General features: G+C 37.6%; 2 protein-coding genes across 2 annotated transcripts in view; both read left to right on the top strand.

Annotated features, from left to right (window-relative positions):
• The window catches only part of ZNF451 (zinc finger protein 451), a 30,609-nt gene extending 28,478 nt beyond the window's left edge, over positions 1-2,131 (top strand). The window contains exon 17 of the mRNA XM_026665238.2: positions 53-2,131. The gene's annotated coding sequence lies outside the window, so the exon portion shown is untranslated. The remainder of the gene's footprint in view (positions 1-52) is intronic.
• A 595-nt stretch (positions 2,132-2,726) lies between these two features.
• On the top strand, positions 2,727-15,706 carry BAG2 (BAG cochaperone 2). The gene is made up of 3 exons (XM_026665236.2): positions 2,727-5,550; positions 13,604-13,713; positions 14,527-15,706. Exons 1-3 carry the CDS (start codon positions 5,213-5,215, stop codon positions 14,925-14,927), a joined length of 849 nt encoding a protein of 282 aa, XP_026521021.2. The 5' UTR covers positions 2,727-5,212; the 3' UTR covers positions 14,928-15,706.
• Positions 15,707-23,131: the final 7,425 nt, after the last annotated feature.

The raw sequence follows: 23,131 nt of genomic DNA, 5'->3' as shown, positions 1-23,131 counted from the left end.
ATTGTGCTATTGTTGCTTAGGGACAGTTTCACATTCTGATATTTTTATGCAGATACATATGATGATGATGAATTTCAAGAAGCAATTAGGCGAAGTCTTGAGGAAAAGTGAAGATGTCCAAAGATGGGTATACCAAAACATCTACCTGACTTCAAAGAAATTGAAATTTGTTCACCATTTTATAAAAACATTAAAAATGTACTGGCTATTATTTCAGCGTTTCAGTGGCACTGTACAAAACGGAGCTCTTTCATCAAGCATTAGCAGAGTTGAGAACCAGTTGTGAAATGTAACTAATGTGATTTCAGTCATTCCTTCTCATGACTTAAGCAGTGAAGTTTTAAAATGTGATCTGGCCAAGCTTACTTTAAAAATACAAGAACATGGCAATTCTGCTGAGTCACAAGAGCTATTAACTATTTTTTTCCTACTATTTGACCTGAAAACTCACCATTATGATTTATGTTGCTTGCTTTTTAAACTGTTCTTTTCTGGACTTTAATGTTTTACTTCTACTGTTCTGTTGACCTTATTTTATAGTGCAAGAATTGCAGTAGATACAGGTATTAATCCAGAATGTCTAGAGTGCCTTTTCTTTCTTCATCACTTTCTGAGGTGAAGTTAAGACATTATCCTGAAGATTACAGTCCATAGGCAAACTTGCAAGGGATCTGTTGAAATTCACTTAAATTTGGGGTCCAAGAACTAGTTACTGTTAGCTGTCTGTTCATTCTTATGTATGTTTAATGTGAATGAATACAATGCCAAATAGACTTTGAATGTTTGTATATTTTGTTTCCTGTTTTTAATAGTATTTTCCTGTTTGTTTTTGACAACATTTCAATGTAACTTCAGGAAGATGAAGCCTTTATGTTTTAACATGTTTGCATTTCTCAGAGCATAATTATATACTTCAGCATAATTAAAATATCAGCTATTGTTCTGTAGATTCTCATATCAGTCAAATAATATTTGAAAGTTTTCATTTTCATTTTTGTAAGTTCATAAATTCAATTTGGTTTAGTTTGTCTAAATGCAGTGTTTACAGAGAAGTAGAATGGTATGAACTCAATAATAGTAATGCATTATCATACAATGACTACTTAAGGAAATAATGCAAGAGTTAGTACTATCTCTTATAAAAACTTCTATGCTTAAAATGTTTGTCATTTAGAAATGGTCTCAAACACACAAATGAGCGTTTTCTGGACCAGGGGTCTCCAACCTTGGCTACTTTAAGACTTGTGGACTTCAACTCCCAGAGTTTCTCAGCCAGCACAGCTGGCTGAGGAACTCTGGGAGTTGAAGTCCACAAGTCTTAAAGTTGCCATGGTTGGGGACCCCTGTTCTAGACAGTACTACATTTCATTAGAGTCAAGTGTTTCAGCTGCAGAACTGCTACCATCTCGTATATTAAGTTATCTGACTCAGTGTTATAAGAAATACTGTTTTCTTTCTCATATGCAAATGCACAGGCAGTTTTCTGGACAAAGCCAGAAGATTCCAAACTTGTGTTTACTATACTCATGTAATGTAGCACTTTCTGTAAAGTGTATATCCCTTTTTGTTGCTCATATTTTTCAAGTAATTCTCTTTCAAGTCATTTTTCCAAATTCTTTCTTCAGCTTGCTATGTTTGTATCAGCAACTGTACACATATTACATACTCTCTTTATTCATCTTTTTGCTGTAACAATATCCAGGTGGTTTTGTTTTTAGCCACAGGAATATCTTTGCGAAGAATATCTTTGAAATCTTGTGAAAACTGTCCCAGGAATAAATTGTTAAGATGACTTTGTCCCGAGTATATGCTGTTAACCTCTGAAAATAAAACCACACTTACAACAGCTCAGGCATTTGCTGATGTGATTAATACAAATGCTACATTTAAATTTTTTTATCCCAGATGCTAATTTTCTACCTCTGAAACACTTGATTCTTGGGAGGAACTGAAGATGCAAATTATTACATGAAATCCTTAAGTATTCTCTCTTGGGAAAACCTCTGTATTTTTATATTATTTTAAGCAAACATTGATCGGGTATCTGGTCTCATGCTAGGATGAAGTGAATATTATAGAGGAATTATAAATGGGTGGATTTCAAACAGAAAGGGATATTGCTACTGTCCAACAAAGATGGTCCAGGTCAGGAAAAGAAAGACCTTTAAGTCCCCAAAAGTGCAGGAACTGCTCTTTTTCCATGGATGTTGTAGATTATTATCTCAAGATGTTATAAATGCTGTTAAATAAGTGGAATAAAAAAAGTAGTTTGTCTGACATTGCATTAGTATTATGAAGGTTATTACTACTATCAAAGAACTGAGCTCAAATATTTTCTTCATCTCAAATATTTCTGGGTTAGGATTTGAGAAGTAGAACTTGCAGCTCTCCAGCTGTTGGATTCTAAGTCCATTATCCCCAGCCAGGAATTCTGGATTTTTTAAATACCATCATTTTGAACTTCATAGTGTCTTCATTCATGATGTGTTACATATGATCTTTGGTATCTTTTGAAACTGATATATATCCTTCTATAAGTTTAATCAGAAATAAGTCACTGAGTGAAAAGGAGTATATCCTTGGGTTATGCAAATTTTAGAAAAATGTTAAAAGAGTTTTTTAAAAAATACTTTTAATACGAAAAACAACAAAAATACTAATATTGACATGTAAAAAAGGAATAAAACCACAAAAGAGTAAATTAACAAAAAGTGAAAAATATATGACAAAAGCCAGCATGTCATGACAAAATAATTACAATTCTGTGTATTACTTTTTATTGCTTTTAAAATAAAGGAAAAAAGTACAAAATACATAATAGCTGTTTAAAAATAGGTTTAAAAATGTAAAGTATTCCATTACAGTAAACAGTTACTATTCTATATATAGTCATAAATTATAATTCTATAGCTTTATAGTTATAATTTTATATAAATATTGTAGGTTAAAAAGGGTTACTTTTATTTATACACAGCTGGCAAGGTATCATAGGTGGCAAGTGCAATTAGGTCTTCCATCCATGAATTTGAGACATTTAGTTTTCCAAAGGATTTTTTTTGCCTACCGAAATGCAAATTCCCAATTCAATCAGCCCAAAGAAAGGGATATAACTCAGTCTGATAATTTCTATTTCAGCTCCTTAAACCATTATCCTGACAAGCCCAATATTCTCCTTGGTCATACCTATACAACACTATTATCTTTTCCATAATCAAAACTGCCTAAAAAGTAACTGTAATCATCATTTCCCAGAAATGTTTCAGGTTACTCATTATCCTGAAGATAAGGTCCTGTTCTTGTAATCAGAGATTCCAAATTGTTGGGAGATAGGATCATGTCGCCTTCCTTCTGGTCAATTGCCTAGCTTTAGTTCAGACAATTCTCTCAATTATTGTACCCACCTTGTACCCTTTGTGCTACAACCACAATAGGGCAAACTGGGTGGTGGTTGCTCAATAAGACATCCATGTGGGTGGCTCGCTTAACAACTACAACAATGTATTCCTTGGCTCAGTTGTGATCCTAAGTAAAAAGCTAGTTGTAGTCCTCATCTTTTTTTGATTTTTAACTTTCTATTTTCTTTTAGTTTGTATTAGATTTTACTATTACAAAATTACACATATTTTAAAACTTCAATTTCTGTAAATCCCTTTTGTCTTACAGCGTCTGCAGTGATGTGAATTTAGAAGTTCTGTAGACTTTGTTTTAATGCAGTTATGACAAGTCTAGTGTAGTGTCTTGAGTTTCTGCCAATGTTAACTCACAAAGGCTTTCTTCTGTTTCTTACCTGCACTGCAGTAGTTTCTCAGCTTTTTGCTAACTGTCAGCATACTAGTGTTACCTGGGGACAGAGGAACACAATAACTTTAAATGGTTTTATTGGAAAAGAGCTCACATATTATACCAAGAATGCATGTAAAAGGATTTTACTCAGAAAGACCAAACATATTACACCAAGAACACATGAAATCATATGTGTACCATAACAGCAAAGAAAAGCACAAGAAAAAGTAAACCTATTTTGAAGCCACAACTGAACTTGTATGATCAAGAGACCAAGCTATGAGTGAACTGAATTTACTATGCAGCAAATTCTCAGTGTCTTTAATTCAACCAGGACTTAATCCCATTTTCTGTGTTTATAAGTCATGGAACCACATATTAGCCCCATATGAAGTTACTTAAATTAATCATGTCATAATGCAGCCAACGTCCCACTTTTTGCACAGCCTAGAAGATTATATTGCTAAAAAATGCACAGTATCATTTGTCTTAAGTGGGGAGGACTTCAGAGGAGCCCCCTTTCTACTCAGTTCCCCCAAGAAATGCAGAGGTAACCCGCTCCCTAGAGAGTAACCAACAGCTTCCTCCCATTTTGAGGTGAAAGGCTGCTGTTAGAAGAATAATTTGCGGTTCCAACTCGAGCCGGGACTGGGCAAGAATAAATAAAAATGAGATCCAGCAGCCTGTGAGGAAAGAAGAAATATTTATTCCTAAAAGTAAAACAGTTTACCTTTAGGGGAAGGCTGCAAAGGAATGGGGTACAGCAGCAGATTTTTATAAGGTGAGCTTGTCGGGGTGAAGTGAGTACATGCTGATTCTGGGGGAGAAAACTTATTTGAGGAAGATTATTTATTTTAGTTGATTAACTTAGTTTCACCTTGACTGTCAATTATCTAGTGGAGACATCGATTCTCAGAACATTGTGGATTCTATTAACTATTTTAAGGGAAGGTGGAAGTAGTATAAAGAATAAAATATACACTCTTTGGATATAAAACTTCTCACAATGCCGGGGGGAGGGGGCCCGGGAAAACCTTTTTTTCCTGCTCTATGTGGGGAGCCATGGGGGCAGGAGGGTTACACCAGGGAGCCATCTCCATGCCCCTTTCCTGTCCTGGGGAGGAGAAATGGTGGGTGATGAGCTGTTGAGAACAAGCGCACCCGCAAGAATCCCAACGCGGCGCCTTCTTTCGAGTTGACTGGAAATGCCAAAACGGCCACGCGATAAAGATCCCGGCAAACTACCCACCTCCTGTTTAAGCCCTCAGCTCCAGGCCAGCCGGAGTCGCGTTAAATAGACCAGGGCGCTCATGCTCTGGCGGGAACGATGCGCCCAGGGACATGAAGAGTGCGGGAACTCGCAAGTGGCGCGGGAACAGCCCTCGCCGTTTCATAGAAGCCGGAGGACGAGGCAAACGCTCAGCCATTTATGCTCTGGACCCTTTTTGACCGCCACCTGCTCTTGCAAGTGCGCGAGGGGAGGGGCGACTCCGAGTCGGCGTCCAGCTTGGGGCGCCCGCTCTCGTCACTGCAGCTGCTGACCGGGCAAGCGCCGTGCAAGCGGGCAGACGCGCCAGGCGACGACGCTTCACGGCTTGCCATGGCCCAGGCCAAGGTCGGCAACGCCAAAAACAGTGGAGGCGGGGGCGACGAGGCAACCCAGCAAGCGGCCGCGGGTCAGCAGTCCCGGGGTCGCTTCTTCCGCTCCACCTCCATGGCGGACCGCTCCAGCCGCTTGCTTGAGTGCCTGGACCAGCTGGAGCGGAGGTAAGGCTGGACGGGCCGGCCGAAGGGGCAGCGCCCTCGGATCATCGGAGGAGCGCCTCTGTGAGAAAAGCGCAGCGTTTGTTTCCTACACACCCTCTTCCTCGCCTCCCTCCTTCTTCTTCGGGGCTATTTTGCTCTGGCGATTTTGCAAACTGCTTCCTCTCGGGGGGAGGCAAAACCTTTAAAAATGCGCCTCTGTTTAATTGGATTGCTTCGATGCTCCGCATCTCCGTCTGGGCTCTGGACCATTTTGGAGAATATTTTTCCCGTTTGATAAATGGAAGAGGAGGAGGAGGAGAAGGAGAAGCCCCGACGTGCCTTCCCTTGCTTTTAGTTGTACTTCTTAGGCCTAGTTTCAGGATGACGCGAGGTTTGGGGGTTCTGGGGAAATAAATGTTAATGGTCCTAAGTATTAATCCTCCGTTTGCTTTTGAAATGGGCCGGGGGTGGTAGTGGTTCCTCAGCCTCTTTGGATGTTAACCATGTAGAAATCCTTCCTCCTTTGGAAGGCTGTAACAGCCTTTTCAAGTAGGGAGGTGGGACGAATTGCCTCAAGAGAATTGCTTTTCTATCGTTTATATACCCGATTCTGAATTATTCGGAATGAATGAGGAGAGTTTTGGATCTGCTCAGTTGAAAGAAAGAAGAAGAAAAATAGCAAAATTATCCTGTTTAAGAGCTGGTAGAATATATGGGAGTTGAGATTAGAGATGGCAGGTTTAATCCTACACCCTCTCCCCTGCAGACTGAGTTAACATTAGATAAGAATTTCTATTACTACTTTCAAATGTTTCTGTGCGTTCTTATGATTTTGTGCATGTTCGTGTCCCTGAATTAGATCAGAACATAAACAGCTTCAGCAATATGAAAGTCATTGATGCTCATTCTGGTGCATTCCACTTTAGAAAGATGGATGAGCAAACCAGCATGTCAGTTTCCTATAATGTTGGGAGACAAGTTTGGAGCACAGTACTTTCTACTGTAAACTAGTCTCAGGTAGGGGAGATCCAGATCCCCTATCCAATCAAAAATAAAACCAATCCGGGCTGAACACCAACCGCGATTGACTGAGTTTGCATATTTATAACATTGGGCTATAAACAATGGTTCACTAAATAAGGCTAGTTGTACACATCTAAAACCAAACCACATGACATAATGATTTAACATGATATGGCCCCCCATTTTTAATTCCAGACTCTTTTTCATAATTACAAGACTCATTACTTAAATGATTACATTCCCATTGTTTAGCATTTATTTACTTCTTTACACTTGCTTGAGATATTTGCTTAGTCTTAAAACAGGATAAATATTCTGAAAAATTCACTCATTGCCAAAAGCCATAAGGAATCAAATAACTATAATTTAGAGCACTACCTTTCCTGAATATGATAGTTGAGGCATAGATAACAAGACTATTGTTAGACATTTCTTAATATAACAAAAGCATTTCAGATTTTTTAATGCACACTATTTTGTGTGTTTGTGATGGTATGAATTAATTTCCACAGGAAAATTAATTTATTACTGCAATTCAGGTACTTTTCACGGGGAAAAATGAATAAAAATTGCTTAAATAATTTCATCAAAAGCTTCATACAAATTTTTAACAACTGAAATTTGAATATAAGGTGCTAATTTAGTGTTGAATGTTTTTTTTTTTTTTTGGTAAATTTTATTTGAGTTTTCACAAAGAGAAAAAAAATATATATAAATAAAACATCTTTTTTGAAAGTAGCGTAATCCCGGGTTACATATCTTCGTACAGACACAAATTCAGGTTCATGCTCATTTTTATATTCTATTCCATATCTTATTACTATTTTACATTTTCTGCATAGCTTCTTCCCTCTTTTAATTTTCTCAATTTTATTTTAATTATCTCATCTCAATTCAAATCATTGTATTTATATTTTTTGTTTCAATTATCTATTATCTTTTCTCATTAAACAAAATTTCTCCTGTAGTTACTGATTGGAGTATGACGCCTTTATATCTTTTCCCTAAAGTTGTAACATTCAATATAATACATAACTTCCATTCGGATTCTGCTTGGTACATTCTTAAAATACACACTGTATTCTTAAAAAAAGAAAAAATTATAAATGTATATAATTAAAACAACATTCCATTCCAATTCAATTCTACCATTAATATTAATATTCATTAAAGTCTTAACATCTTTAACATTACTTTTCAATTAAATATCATACTTCTATGGGAACAATTATAAGCTTTCCATAGTTAATTCCCCCCACCTTCACTTATATTTTATAAAACATTAACTAATTAAAATGTTCCCGTTCCTTCCTAATTCAATTTTCTCATTTATTTTATTTCACTTATTTTATTCACAAACATTTCACTAAATTACACTAACTATTTTATCCCTCATTTTAATCATACGTTGTTTCCAATTTTCTAAAGTTATTTCTATTACTAATATAACAATACAATCTTATGTACCTTTACATAATCCCTTTTTCAGTTAGATTTTCACCCATTATCTCTAAATAGGTCCTGTTTCTCTATATCTTGCTCCAGTCCTTTGTAACTTCTTTTCCTTTCCTTCTTCCTCTCTTCTTCTCTCTCCCCTTTTTACCCCCTTGTCTCTCTATCTCTATTTCTCTCTTCTGTATTCCCCTTTTCTGTTGCTTTCCAGTATTATGCTTATTTTTTGAATTATTTTTCTTTTCTTTGGTTGTTTTTTTAAGTCTTAAATTCTCCATTCTCTTTCCCCCCTTTCCTTTTTCTTCCCCACATAAAATTGCTTGTTCATTAAAGATGGCTTCTTCTTTGTCCCAGTCTTCTTGTTTTGCAGTCATTTCTTGTTGTTTCTCATAGTTCCAAATCTCCATTTCTAGGAATTGAAAAACGAAGCCAAAAGAACCCTTCCCTTCTTGTGCATCTTCTTTGTACTTTTTAAGTTCCATTTTCAATTCATCCAGAAGTGGTGCCATTGTATAAATTTTTAAACAACCACCCGATTGATTTTAGTCATTCAAATATAATAACCAAGAATCCAAAGATCACCAAATAATCCAAATACACGCAAGCTGTTTCTTTTTTGCTCTTTTTTTTTCACTTTCTCTTCCTGGGGTTACCATTTAGTTGCAAAGTTTCAGTTAAAATGTATCTTTTAGAAGTCTTGTTGAAGTTTTACTGTAGATTCTTTTTAATTCCACGCAGTCTCCTCCCTCTTCCAGATCCTGCCCTTATTCTTTTTCTCTCCCTTCCTGCTTATGAAAAAGAAAAATTTTAATGTCCAGAAATCTTTATTATCCCTTTGGCATTTTGTTTTATTTTCAGCTTAATTGCCTATTGATATCAAAACGGATTTTTCCAATTTCTTATTTAAGTCTCTTAGTTGTCAGTATAGGGAAGGAGAGAGAAGAAAAAAAAGCCAAGCCTTTCCCTTTTCACTTTCCTTCGCTGCTTCTGACTCTTCTTTGGGAGCGATGTTATTTTTTGTAAGTTTAAATTCCAGGGTACCTTAGTTGTTGCTTTTACAATTTAACCCGGTCAGCCAAAACTTTCAGTTCTTATCTTCCTCCTGCACATTCTTTTCCGGTCGAGTTCTTCTTTGCGGTGGCCATTTCTGACTACCACTGCAACCGCCTTTGGGAAAGGGAGTAATGGCCAGCTGAGGAGGAGAGATGCAGCTCTCCTCAACCCTGCTGGCGGTCTCCCCCCTCTTCACCACCTCTACGGGGTGACTTAGCCCCGAAACCAGCCAGCTTGGGGCGCTCCAGCGGCGAGCCCAGACAGAAACCGCGCACGATCGTGGATTTCTGTCCATCGCCGAAGCCCTTCAAACCGGAAGTCCCAGTGTTGAATGTTTTGTATTTTACATTTTTTCTATATTTTTTGCACTGATTATGTAGTAAGTCATGTACTTTGTGGCTTTAATTAAATTATATTTAAAGAAGTTATTGATTATTCATTTTTTATTTTAGTTGAACAGTACATGACAACTCAGAAGTGAGATCCACTGACTACAAAGCTGGATTCACAATTATGGTCTGATTCATATATCATGTTAAGCCCCCACACCTCAAAATATGCAAACCAGAACTATAGGATTTACTCTTAGGCTACCATACTATAGATAGATAATTATCCACAAGACTATTATTTGCAGAATTAAATAAAACATTTTCTAAATGAATTCATCACATTTTTTATGATTAGATTCTCAAATTCTAAAGATTTTTTTTTCTTGCCCAGTATTGCTGTGTTACGAATTTTATATACACTGCTCAAAAAAATAAAGGGAACACTTAAACAACACAATGTAACTCCAAGTCAATCACACTTCTGTGAAATCAAACTGTCCGCTTAGGTAGCAACACTGACTGACAATCAATTTCACATGCTGTTGTGCAAATGAAATAGATAACAGGTGGAAAGCATAGGCAGTTAGCAAGACATCCCCAATAAAGGAGTGGTTCTGCAGGTGGTGACCACAGACCACTTCTCAGTTCCTAAGCTTTCTGGCTGATGGTTTGGTCACTTTTGAATGCTGGTGGTGCTTTCACTCTAGTGGTAGCATGAGATGGAGTCTACAACCCACATAAGTGGCTCAGGTAGTGCAGCTCATCCAGGATGGCACATCAATGCGAGCTGTGGCAAGAAGGTTTGCCGTGTCTGTCAGAGTAGTGCCCAGAGCATGGAGGCGCTACCAGGAGATAGGCCAGTACATCAGGAGACATGGCGGAGGTCATAGGGCAACAACCCAGCATCAGGACCGCTACCTCCGCTTTTGTACAAGGAGGGACAGGAGGAGCACTGCCAGAGCCCTGCAAAATTACCTCCAGCAGGCCACAAATGTGCATGTGGCTGTTCTAACGGACAGAAACAGACTCCATGAGGGTAGTATGAGGGCCCGACGTCCACAGGTGGGGGTTGTGCTTACAGTTTGGCATTTGCCAGGGAACACCAAGATTGGCAAATTCGCCACTGGTGCCCTGTGCTCTTCACAGATGAAAGCAGGTTCACACTGAGCACGTGACAGACGTGACAGGGTCTGGAGATGTCATGGAGAACGTTCTGCTGCCTGCAACATCCTCCAGCATGACCGGTTTGGCAGTGGGTCAGTAATGGTGTGGGGTGGCATTTCTTTAGGGGGCCACACAGCCCTCCATGTGCTCACCAAAGGTAGCTTGACTGCCATTAGGTACCGAGATGAGATCCTCAGACCCCTTGTGAGACCATATGCTGGTGCGGTTGGCCCTGGGTTCCTCCTAATGCAAGACAATGCTAGACCTCATGTGGCTGGAGTGTGTCAGCAGTTCCTGCAAGACGAAGGCATTGATGCTATGGGCTGGCCCTCCCGTTCCCCAGACCTGAATCCAACTGAGCACATCTGGGACATCATGTCTCGCTCCATCCACCAACACCATGTTGCACCACACACTGTCCAGGAGTTGGGGGTTGCTTTAGTCCAGGTGTGAGAGGAGATCCCTCAGGAGACCATCTGCCACCTCATCAGGAGCATGCCCAGGCATTGTAGGGAGGTCATACAGGCACGTGGAGGCCACACACACTACTGAGCTTCATTTTGACTTGTTTTAAGGACATTACATCAAAGTTGGATCAGCCTGTAGTGTGTTTTTCCACTTTAATTTTGAGTGTAACTCAAAATCCAGACCTCCATGGGTTGCTAAATTTGACTTCCATTGATAATTTTTGTGTGATTTTGTTGTAAGCACATTCAACTATGTAATGAACAAAATATTTCATTCATTTAGATCTAGGATGTCTTATTTTTGTGTTCCCTTTATTTTTTTGAGCAGTGTATATATATGCATCACTCTATAATTTGTGCCTCTCTCATAAAATATATTTTAAAGGATGTCAGATGAATTGAAATTATTCTGTGATGTTTATTTTGGAATGGCAATCTCACACAAGTAAATTATTTACAATTGAAAGCGTGTTAATGTGTCCTACCATAGCTACAATGATAATACATCACCTTAAAAAAACATGTGTTCAAGAACGAAGAATAATTTTTTTGAAGAATATTTTTTTTTCAGGAAAGTGGTCCAGCTTTGTGAGTGAAGTATAACAGGTGCTATGATAGAAGAGACCTATATATAGTTACAAATGAGGAAGGACTTGGAAGGCCCAGCTGTCATTCCAGAAAGCATATGAGATTTGGCTACCTTTTTTGTTGGCAAGATTGTATTTACTTTTTAGGTTTAGTGGGATTTACTTTTAATTTTACTGAGATTTACTCTTTGCTAGATCTGTGTAGAACTTCAGCTCAGTGGACCAGAAAGTGGAGTTTAGGAATTCATATGGTGCTATTCCATTCTTGCTTGATTATACCAATTCAGTTATTGGTTCTTCCCCATCTAGGGCTTGAATCACACAATCCATATGTCTTTTAGCATTCAAATTGAGCTTTGCATTTTTATGATTAGGATAATCTGGCTGTAACAATTCTGCAAATTGACAGAAATCATTATTCAGGTGAGATAATGAATTGATGGCAAGGCTATAGGATTCTGAATGCAGATATATTCCAGAATGTCAAAGAAAGCTAGTTTTGTCTCTGACATGGCAGTTTTCTGCATACAGACACTTTTGTATGAAAGACCATCCAATATTGTGAGTCTCTGCCTGCTATCTAGTGTAGTACATTCGGTACACAGAGCTGGGTATTAAAGAAGCTTAGAATATTTTTCATACATTCAGTTACTTGAACATGTAACTGCAATTCCTAGAATACCTAATTTTAGCATGCCTGATGGACACAATGTTGGAAAATGCTTTCTTTAAAAAAATAAAATGAAATTATTTCTAGGTTGTTTCAGATATGAAACTCCAACAATGTAAAGTGAGGCTCTTCCTTCACTGTAATAGCAGAATTTGTTATTTACTTGAGTTTATATGCCACTCAGCTCAACAAAGCTCAAAGCTGTTTATCAAAAGAAATTCACCCATATCCATATCTCCATCTATTCACCCATCTATCCATCGACTCACTTATCTAAACAATTACAAGCTGAACTGTAGCAAAGCAGCAGAACTTTAATAGTCACAAACCCCAAATCTGTAAATGGAAGGTCAAGCTTATCACCAAATTCAAGACAATAAGACAGCCTAATTTCAAGAGGAATGCTAAAGAGAGTGAGGAGACAGCAACCAAGAAGTTTCATCCCCATAATTGTGGGTGGCCTTCCATAAAAGAAGGGACCAAGATGCAGCCCAGCCTTCCTGTTCTTATGCCACTGGGGAACGGTGGTTTGGTATATTCATGATATTGTTGTTAGTCATGGAGTTGTGCCCGACTCATTGCTACCCCATGAACAATGTTCCTTCAGGTCTTCCTGTCCTCTACCATCCCCCTGAGTCCATATTCATGATATATGATCCTTTAAAAGTGAAATCTAGCACTTTGAATTGCACTGAAAGGTAACCAGTACAGCTTTTGGAAAACCTAACATCATCTAAATGTCTGCATTCTGGGTCAGCTAATTTTTCTGGATAACAGTTATCCAATATTGCTGAGCCAGGTAAAACTTCTTGAGGAGATATACCACTACTTCAAGGGATATGGAACAGGTTTGGACTGCTGTCCATCAATGCTCCTTAGTTTACTTTTTTTTCCTTGTTAAATCAAGATGGACTGATTCTAGAAGGGCATATATGAAAACCAGACTTTTTATATTTATTTGAAATAATATGTGAGAAATAGACTTTTCTTGATACTTGGTTTTTTTTCCCCATTTAATAATGCTAGAATTCCCTTTCCACCTCCTTTCCTGCTGTTGTGCAAATACAGTTGGGGCAAGGGATAAGAAAAAAGATATTTTGCAGTTCTTGCACATAAGACCAAGCCAGGATTTTAATATCCACCTTCTCATTTTGGCGAATAGGAAATATTGACTTTATATAGAAACTCTTCGTTGTAGCAAGAATATAGTATGTTAATTTAATTTTATAAATAAGTAATAGATGAATGCAGGTTGGAAAACATGATATAGGTATAAGGGTATTTGTAAAGTCTCTTTTAAATTGGTTTTTTTTTTTCTCTTCCCAGAGTTGAAGCTTTGCGTGATGCAGCGGCTTCAATGGAACAAGAAAAAGAAACTCTTCTGGAAATGATCCATAATATACAGAACAGCCAGGATATGAGGAATATTAGTGAAGGTAATACCCCAAGCTTCTTTGTGAATGTGTACAGATAATATACACATATTTGGAGTGTCTGATGAATACACATAAGTGGATTTTTTTTAGTGTCTTCATAGTAGATAGACTTATATGGGCTGTCCTCAACTTACAACCATAATGGAGCCCAAAAATTCCAATGCTAAGCAAGACAGTTAAATGAGTTTTGCCTCATTTTTTGACCTTTTTGCCTCAGCTGTTAAGCAATTAAGTGCAGTTAAATGAATCGTGTGGTGGTTAAGTGAATATGGCTTTCCCCATTGAATTTGCTTATCGGAAGCCAACTGAGAAAGTTACAAAGGGTGATCATATGACCCCAGGACAGTAAAACTGTCGTAAATACATGCCAGTTGCCAAGTGAATTTTGATCACATGATCATGTAGATGCTGCTACAGTTGTAAGTGTACAAACTGGTTATGTCACTTTTTCACTGCCATTGTAACTTTGAACAGTCACCAAATGAATGGCTGTAAGTTGAGGGCTACCTGTACTAAGTGATAATTTCCTAATTATAACTGACTGGATTCAATGACAACAATAAGTGGAAACAAATCAAATCATCCTATTTTAATGTGCTCTTGTTAATCTAGCCAGTGTTTCTTCTTTGATCAAGTCAAAATCTCTGTTAATTATTATCAAGCCTGTTACAATCATTATTGCCTTCCATCCTCCATGGATTGTAACAAAAATATGATGCAGTAATTCTTAATTTACTTTGACTCTTCTGACCTTGCCGGTTAATTGGTGTTATGTAAAACTTTAAAACCAGCATTTTCAATTTCAAAATATAGGTGAAAGAGAAGAACTTAATCTGACTGCCAAGCGCCTTATGGGCCGAACCATCACAGTTGAGGTTTCGGTAGAAACCATACGAAATCCTCAGCAGCAGGAATCCCTGTTGCGGGCTACCCAGATGATTGATGAAATAGTCAATAAACTCTTGGATGATTTGGAAGACTCAAAGAGCCGGTTAATATCACTTTATGGAGCTTGTACATCTGAGACACCATCAGCACCTGTTAATCAAAAATTTCAGTCTGTTGTAATTGGATGCGCCATAGAAGATCAAAAGAAAATTAAGAGACGGCTAGAGACTTTGCTTAGAAATATAGACAACTCCGAAAAGTCCATCTTGCTTCTAGAAAACCAAAGAACAACTTCAAGGCAACTCTGCAACAATGGAAAAGATTAAAAGCTTTTGATTCCCATTATGAAAAAGTAAAATGTTTTCTTCAAATATACAAAATCAAAGAAATGCTGCCATTTAAAAATATATAATGCATGGTCTTGTTAATACAGGTCACATGCCCTGAAGCTTATATACCTCTTGTACAAATCCTGAGGTATTCAGAAACAAAGATGGAATAAGATAGTTATGAGGGGGAAAAAAACTTACATTCCTCTAAGGAGAAAATATGTCTGCTTCTATTAACCCCACCACCACCGCCCCAAACCAATGAACTCTAAAGTGTCTGCATAAAGCACATCCGGAGGCAATTACAAATGTTAGGCACCGTAGAAGCATTTTTTATCTGTACTTCTTATCCCATGTTTTTGTTCCTATCAGGCTGGCTAGAATGCTCTGCCATCCACGCCTTCCTGTTCAAAAAATACATCTTTAAAGGGCTTGGTACAATGAAATAAGTAACTAATACTTTATTTGAGAGAATGTAGGCATTTCATATCCAAAGGATAAATCTTTCATAAATGGTATTCCATTTATTCCTTTTAGTACTGTATTGATTTTAGGCAATAGTATCCTGTTAATCCCTAGAGATAATTTAGCAATATCTGTTTTGTTCTTAAGCGATTAATCTATCAGACAATTCAATTAGATTGTATTCCGCTTAAGTGAATAAATCTGTTTAAGAGAGATGATAAAGTGGAAAAAATGCTACAGTAAACGCAAACAAAATTTATATGTACTTCCTTGTGGAATATTCATAAATAAAATAAATCATGCTCCATGCATTAAATTTTAGTATATTTTGAGTATGCAATTTACATATACTCAGGATCTCTAAATCCTGTTCGATATGAGAATGCCTTAGCTATATTTAAAGTGCACTCCTATTACCTTAACTGCTCAAAAACATAGTGTATTTAACATTTCATATAAATGTCTATACCAGGGGTGTCAAACTCGATTTCATTGAGGGATGCATCAATATTGTGTTTGACCTTGGGGGGCCAGGGTATGTTCAGGGTGGGCATGGCTAGTTTGACATCACTTGTGACATCACTTGTGGGCATGGCTAGTTTGACATCACTTGTGTGAACTCACACTGGTCTGCATTTCATCTTTCATCTTCTCTCAGTATCCCAATCTCCTTGAAAAAGTTGCACAGGAGCAATAAATGAAAATTGCTTAGATTTTACATCTGTGAGAGATGTTACTTAATACTTAAAGCATGGAATATATAATTTCATTCCACATGTGTCATAATGTATATGTAGAAGAAAAAGAGCAGCATAGTATTGCCAGAAAAGCATGGTATAGGAAAATGTTCAATCATTTAGCAGAATTGTCCTCACAAATCTTAGATATTATGCATGTTGAACTATTAGTTAGGACTGTGCATTGCTTTGGATTTTAAATAGTTTACTGACCCAATTGTGCTGTTGCGTGATAAATCTAAGTAATACAGGTAATCCTCAACTGACAACCACAATTGAGCCCAACATTTATGTTGCAAAGTGACAAATTTATTGAGTTTTGCCTCATTTTACACTTTTCTTGCCACATTTGTTAAGTGAATCACTGCAGTTGTTAAATTAGTAACACGGTTATTAAGCGAATCTGGTTTCTCCATTGACTTTGCTTGCCAAAGTTGATCACATGACCCCTGGACACTGAAACCATCATAAATGTGAGTCATTGCCAAGCATCCAAATGTAAATCACATGACTGGGGATGCTGCAACAGTCATAAGTGTGAAAAATGGTCATTAATAACTTTTTTCAGTGCCATTGTAACTTTGAAAGGTCATTAAGCAAGCTGTTGTAAGTTGAGGACTACCTGTATTTCCAAATATTTGAAATACAAATTGAAAACTTTCAAAATATAGTTGGAGTTTTTGTAAAATAATGTATTGGGAAATGTTGGTTTGTAATTTTGCATTATTTGGTAATACATACTCTAGGTCTAGGAGATAAGTTGGTAATTTTGTTATAGATTTCCAATTGGAGGACAGGAAACCGAGTGGTGCGAGGGCATGTGAAACAAACAAAATATTCCCCCCTCCTCTTCCCAGAGTTTTAAAAATCAATAGATAATGTCACCTGAGCCATAACACCTTAGAAGGCCAAGGAATATTGATAAAGCTATTAAGGGGGGTGGGTTGGACTAGATGACCTATAATGTCCCTTCCAACTTTGATTATCTGTTATCTGTTATGAAGTGAGCATAGACTCTGGGTACCAAGCTAGAATGCGATAACTGTAATAAATGTAACTTTCAAAGACAGCTATGTTTGAAAAATAGGGTTTTTGCCTTTTCCATAAAAAAATAAAGAATCCACTCCACCATTAATCTCACTAAACATGGCAGGCTGTTAAATCCAATCGTGTTCTGTCAATTATCTTGCAGTGAAATGTGTATCCTAATTTACATAGAAGTAGTCCTCATTTAGACTGGTACAAGTATCATGAAATTTTACCACTAATCCTCACATTTAGGAATTCTGCAAGTCTGTAAAGCAAAAGAAAGCTGAAGATAAGAACAGTCTTATTCTCAGCTACTCTTCGGCACAAATGCAGGGAGAAAATAAGGCACTCTTCGTTTCAGTATTTCGTAACACAAAAGCTTATTGTTTATTCCTTCCTCCGCAAGGAATCCGAGATAATAGCTAAGCAAACAAAATAAAGTTGGATCTAACCCGAGTTTCCTGGGACTCGATATTTATAATGATTTCCCCTCATTACCCTTCATTACCCCTGATTACCCTTATTACCCATGATTACCATTTTTAATGATAATTATTTGTATGAACTCAATCACATGAATCGTGGTTAATGCATAGAGTTTCACCTCACAGCATTTTACATAGACCGCGCATATAATTATGATACAGGGTTTATTCTGATAAAGAGGAATGCCATCCTTCAGGTCGCAGTGGCTTTGATGCAAACGCGTGTGTTGCATAGTCGTGACATGCGTCCCCCTCTACCAAGAACCAGTCTATAAAACAATATACATTATATCACTAATTATGTCTCTACTTGTGGTCCAGGTTTATCGGGATATTTGGTATGAAATTGCCTTATCAGCTTATTTGCACACACATCTGCTACTTTCACCCAGGTTGCTTCTGTTTCAGGATATCCTTTCCATCTCACTAAATATTGTAAATATTGTAACTAAATATTGTTACATATCTGCGAGTCTAGAATTTTATCAATTTCAGGATGGGTTACATCTTTAGCTATTACAGATTCCTCAAGTTGAGGTATATCAATGTGTTCTGCAGGCTTAAGTAAACTAGTATGAAATACAGGATGTATTCGATGTAACCGTGGTGGCAATTTAAGTTTTACAGTTACGGGGTTTATCACTTTCGTAATTTGGAAAGGTCCAATATATTTTGGTCCCAATTTTCAACTATTTAGGTGTAATTTTATATATTAATTGATAGGTAAACATGATCTCCAGGTTTTAATACTTTATACTCTTTCCTTTTCTGGTCTGCTTGATGTTTATATTCTAGTGCTGTTTTATTAAGTCTCTTTTACTTTATCCCAACTATCCTGAACTTTTTTCGACCACATTTGGAGATTTATGGGTTGTTGTTCATCACCTTGTAAATCAGGAATTGGCACAAATTCTATCCCATTTGCTACCTGGAATGAGCTATATCCTGTACTTTCATGTATAGCATTATTATATGCTGCTTCAGCAAATGGAAGTAAATCAGCCCATTCTCGCTGTTGATAAGATGTATAGGATCTCAAATACCTTTCAATCATCGCATTAGCTCTTTCAGCAGCACCATTGGTAATGGGGTGGTATGCAGAGCTAAGACCTTGACAGCATCCTGAAAGGCGTACAAACGCTCTCCAAAATTGTGCTGTGAATTGCACACCTCTATCCGAAATTATCCTCCTAGGTGTGCCATGTAATCTATGTACATGTTTTATAAACAGGTTGGCTAATTTTGTTGCCGAAGGTAATCCTTTACATGGTATAAAGTGAGCTTGTTTTGAAAACAGGTCTATAATAGTCCAGATTACTGTATATCCATTACTGCTGGGCAACTCCACAATAAAGTCCATGGCTATATCTTGCCACGGCCGGTTTGGATCCGATACAGTTTGTAATAGTCCTAAAGGTTTTCCTACTTGACGTTTCGTAGTAGCACAAATGTGGCATTCTTCAAGGTACTGTTCAATGTCTGATCTCATATTTGGCCACCAAAACTGCCACCTTACCAAATGTAGTGTTTTTAAAAATCCAAAGTGTCCAGCCTGCCTTACATCATGACATTGGGATAATATCTTTTTCCTGCAAGTTGATGGAACATATATTTTATCCCCCCTCCAATACAATCCATCTTTATGTAAACAGGCACTATTATTTGTTTTTATCCATACTTCCATTTTTGTAGCCTCTTCTAATTCCTTTTTGGTTATCTCTTTTGTGGTCAACATCTGAATTTGTTTGGTTGATGGTCTTACAGAGATCATGGGCTGAATAACTTCGTCTCTAGACACATTGTATTGAGGTAGTCTAGCTAGTGCATCCGCCATGAAGTTTTTACCCCCCCCGGAACATATCGCAACTGGAAATCAAAACGTTTAAAATACAAAGCCCATCTTACTTGTTTAGGGGATAGTTTTCTCGGTTTCTGTAATGCTTGTAAATTTTTATGATCTGTCCAAACTTCGAATTTTTCTTTCAACCCTTCTAATAGGTGTCTCCATGTACTTAGTGCCCATTTTACGGTGAAAGCCTCCTTTTCCCAAATAGCCCACCTGCGTTCTGTGATTTAAAAATTCCATGATGTATATGCACATGGCTGTAATTGTCCATCAATGTTATACTGTAAGAGGACAGCCCCCATAGCCACATCACTTGCATCGGCTTGTACTACAAAACTTTTAGTTGTATCAGGATGTTTTACAATGGGCTTTTGAGCAAATAAAGCTTTCAGGTCGTCAAACGCTCGCTGACACTCCTGTGACCATACAGTGGGTTGACTAGTTCTGGGTTTTGGCGCCTGATGTTTAGTTTTTAACAATTCTGTTAGTGGTAAAGCAATTTGCGCGAATTTAGGAATAAACTGCCGGTAAAAGTTCGCAAATCCTAAAAAACTTTGTAATTGCTTTCGTGTTTTTGGTTCTTTCCAATCAACTACGGCTCTGACTTTATTGGGATCCATTTCTATTTCTTTATTGGATATTCTGTACCCCAAATAATCCAACGACGTGCAGTGAAACTCGCACTTTGAAAGTTTCACATATAATTTGGCGTCAAGTAATTTTTTCAGAACTTTCCTCACTAAGGTCACATGTTCCTCCATTGTTTTGGTATAAATTATCATCTAAATATACTAGAACGCCACGATATAAATGTTCTTGTAATACTTCATTTATAAGTTGCATGAAGACAGCGGGTGCCCCTTGCAACCCAAATGGCATAACGTTAAACTGAAAACTTCCAAGGGGGCAATTAAAAGTAGTTTTCCATTGATCCCCCTCTCGTATTCGAACTCTATAGTAGGCTTCTCGTAAATCCAATTTCGTAAAATACCTGCCAGTCGCTAACGTTGCTAACAAATTGTTGATCAGTGGGAAAGGATATACATTGTCTATGCAAATAGCTTTGAGCCCATGGAAATCAACACAAAGGCGTAATCCACCATCTTTTCTCGCAAAACAAAATAGGGGCAGCTATATGTGATTTCCCGGGTTGAATAAATCCACGCGCCAAATTCCAACTTTCCTCTCAGCTACCCGTTGGCACACATGCAGGGAGACAATAAGACACTCTTCGCTTCAGTATTTCGTAACACAAAAGCTTATTGTTTATTCCTTCCTTCACAAGGAGTCCGAGATAATAGCTAAGCAAACAAAATAAAGTTGGATCTAACCCGAGTTTCCTGGGACTCGATATTTATAATGATTTCCCCTCATTCCCCTTCATTCCCCTTGATTACCCTTATTACCCATGATTACCATTTTTAATGATAATTATTCATATGAACTCAATCACATGAATCGTGGTTAATGCAGAGTTTCACCTCACAGCATTTTACATAGACCGCGCATATAATTATGATACAGGGTTTATTCTGATAAAGAGGAATGCCATCCTTCAGGTCGCAGTGGCTTTGATGCAAACGCATGTGTTGCATAGTCGCGACATGCGTCTCCCTCTACCAGGAACCAGTCTATAAAACAATATACATTATATCACTAATTATGTCTCTACTTGTGGTCCAGGTTTATCGGGATATTTGGTATGAAATTGCCTTATCAGCTTATTTGCACACACATCTGCTACTTTCAGAAATGCCATCCTTCAGGTCGCTGTGGCTTCGATGCAAACGCGTGTGTTGCGTAGTCACGACACTTATTTTCATTTAATAGACCACTTTGCTTAACAGTCCAGTTCCTGGTACCAACTGTTGCTAAATGAGGACTACCTGTAACTCTGTAGAGAAGGGTTGTATTCTTACCTACTTTTAGATTTGCTTCTGCTGCCTCAGGTACTATAACAAACAGTTGTGCTTCAAGCAAATTGTGTGATCTCTATTTTAAATTAACTCTTAAGGAAATTTGAAGCAAGCATACATCAAAAGCACCCTATGAAGAGAGAATGAGGAAATTAGAAATAACCGAGGAAAAATGCGGGGTAACATTTTTTAAGTCCCTTAAAAGTCTGTCTGCCAATACAAGGTTTAGATTAGAATAATGCTTTAAACTTGAAGGAAAAAGCAAAACCTTATCAACAATTAGGGGCAACTTGTGATCAATGGTAAGAGCTTAACTCTCCTTTACCAGTAAAGTTCAATAATGGAGCCAATAACAGTTATTGCATTTGGGTTCTGCACTGACCAAGATACAGGATTTGAAAGTTTTAATGGCTCTTTAAAGGAACAAGGTAAAACTCACTGAGCATTTTTTAAATCAATTTATCAAATTTTTGAATAAATTCAACTGGGGTTTGTACATCTGCTAAAATGTATTTATTTTAAAATATCTGGCTAATTCGTGAACTATTTGAAGCAACTGGTCATGAGGCTTATCTATCAATAAAAGGATATTTTCCTAAATTAATTTTTCAAAAACAATCTATCACAGTTAAGCAATATTTGAGTATCTTAAACATACATGTGGCTATTAACTGGGATATGAGATAGTTAAATGATTCTGGATTTCCAGTATTATAAGTAACAATTGGAACAGTGTATTTGCTCCTTTGATAATAGAGTGTCTTGCCTCAGAGTTGGTTTGATAAAGGTCTTCATTTTTTCTTCTTCTGTTCAATTGTGTCCAGTTCTCTCAGACTGCTTGTATAAATTCCTGCAGTTTTCTTGTCAAGGTTCTTCAGATGTGGTTTGCCATTGCCTCCTTCTAGGGCTGAGAAAAACTGGTTGGCCCAAAACTAACCTAGCTGGCTTTGTGCTCAAGGTAGGATTAGAATTCATGGTCTCCCAGTTTCTAAGTTGATGACACCTTAAGCACTACATAAAACTGGCTCTCAATGTTTTCACTATGCATCTTCAAAAGGATTCAAAGGTACCAAAACATAGATGTTTGGTACCAGATCAAGTTCTAAAGATTGAATACTTTAAACAACTTTTTAAATTTTTAAAGATTGAATACTTTTAACAACTTTTCTGCATCACTTCTGTTTTTTAGAACCCTGTTTTTGGCACTCACACAATATTTAATACATTGTGATTTGATAAATGCTGAATGTTTTGATAGCTGTACGAACCTATACAATTCCCTTAACTATAAAAGCATTTTAAAATCTAAATAGATGCTAGTGAGCATCATGAAGTACCACAGATTGATACTAGCAATTATTACTTTACCAAGATACAGTATATGGTAATTTACTCATGTTCCTGTCAGTATGTAATGGAGACCCTCCCATCCCATAAGCCAGGGGTGTCAAACTCGAGGCCCGCGGGCTGAATCCGGCCTGTGGGTTGCTAAGATCTGGCCCATGGGGCCACTCTGGAAATAGCAGAGGACCAGCCTGCAGTGCCTATGCTACCAAAAAGAGAGCTTGGGAGGGCAGTGCACAGCCCTAGCAGGCTCCATTTTCAGCCACAACGGCTTCCTGCAGCCCTCTGCCAGCAAAAATGAAGCTTGGGGAGGCCCACCTGAGCTCCATTTTCGCTGGCAGAGGGCTGAAGGAGGCCATTGCAACAGAAAATAGAGCCC

This window comes from Notechis scutatus, chromosome 1 (assembly GCF_049901735.1).
Source record: "Notechis scutatus isolate UNSWTSFEM ecotype Mainland chromosome 1, rNotScu1.2, whole genome shotgun sequence".
Taxonomy (NCBI): domain Eukaryota; kingdom Metazoa; phylum Chordata; class Lepidosauria; order Squamata; family Elapidae; genus Notechis; species Notechis scutatus.
This window is presented reverse-complemented; position numbering and strand designations above follow the sequence as displayed.

What these genes read in the sequence shown, in the direction of transcription:
- BAG2 (XM_026665236.2), top strand. Translation starts at nt 5,213, where the DNA reads ATGCTCTGGACCCTTTTTGACCGCCACCTGCTCTTGCAAGTGCGCGAG. An exon ending in CTGGACCAGCTGGAGCGGAG is followed by an intron (nt 5,551 to 13,603) that starts GTAAGGCTGGAC and finishes TTCTCTTCCCAG; the next exon opens with AGTTGAAGCTTTGCGTGATG. An exon ending in TATGAGGAATATTAGTGAAG is followed by an intron (nt 13,714 to 14,526) that starts GTAATACCCCAA and finishes TTCAAAATATAG; the next exon opens with GTGAAAGAGAAGAACTTAAT.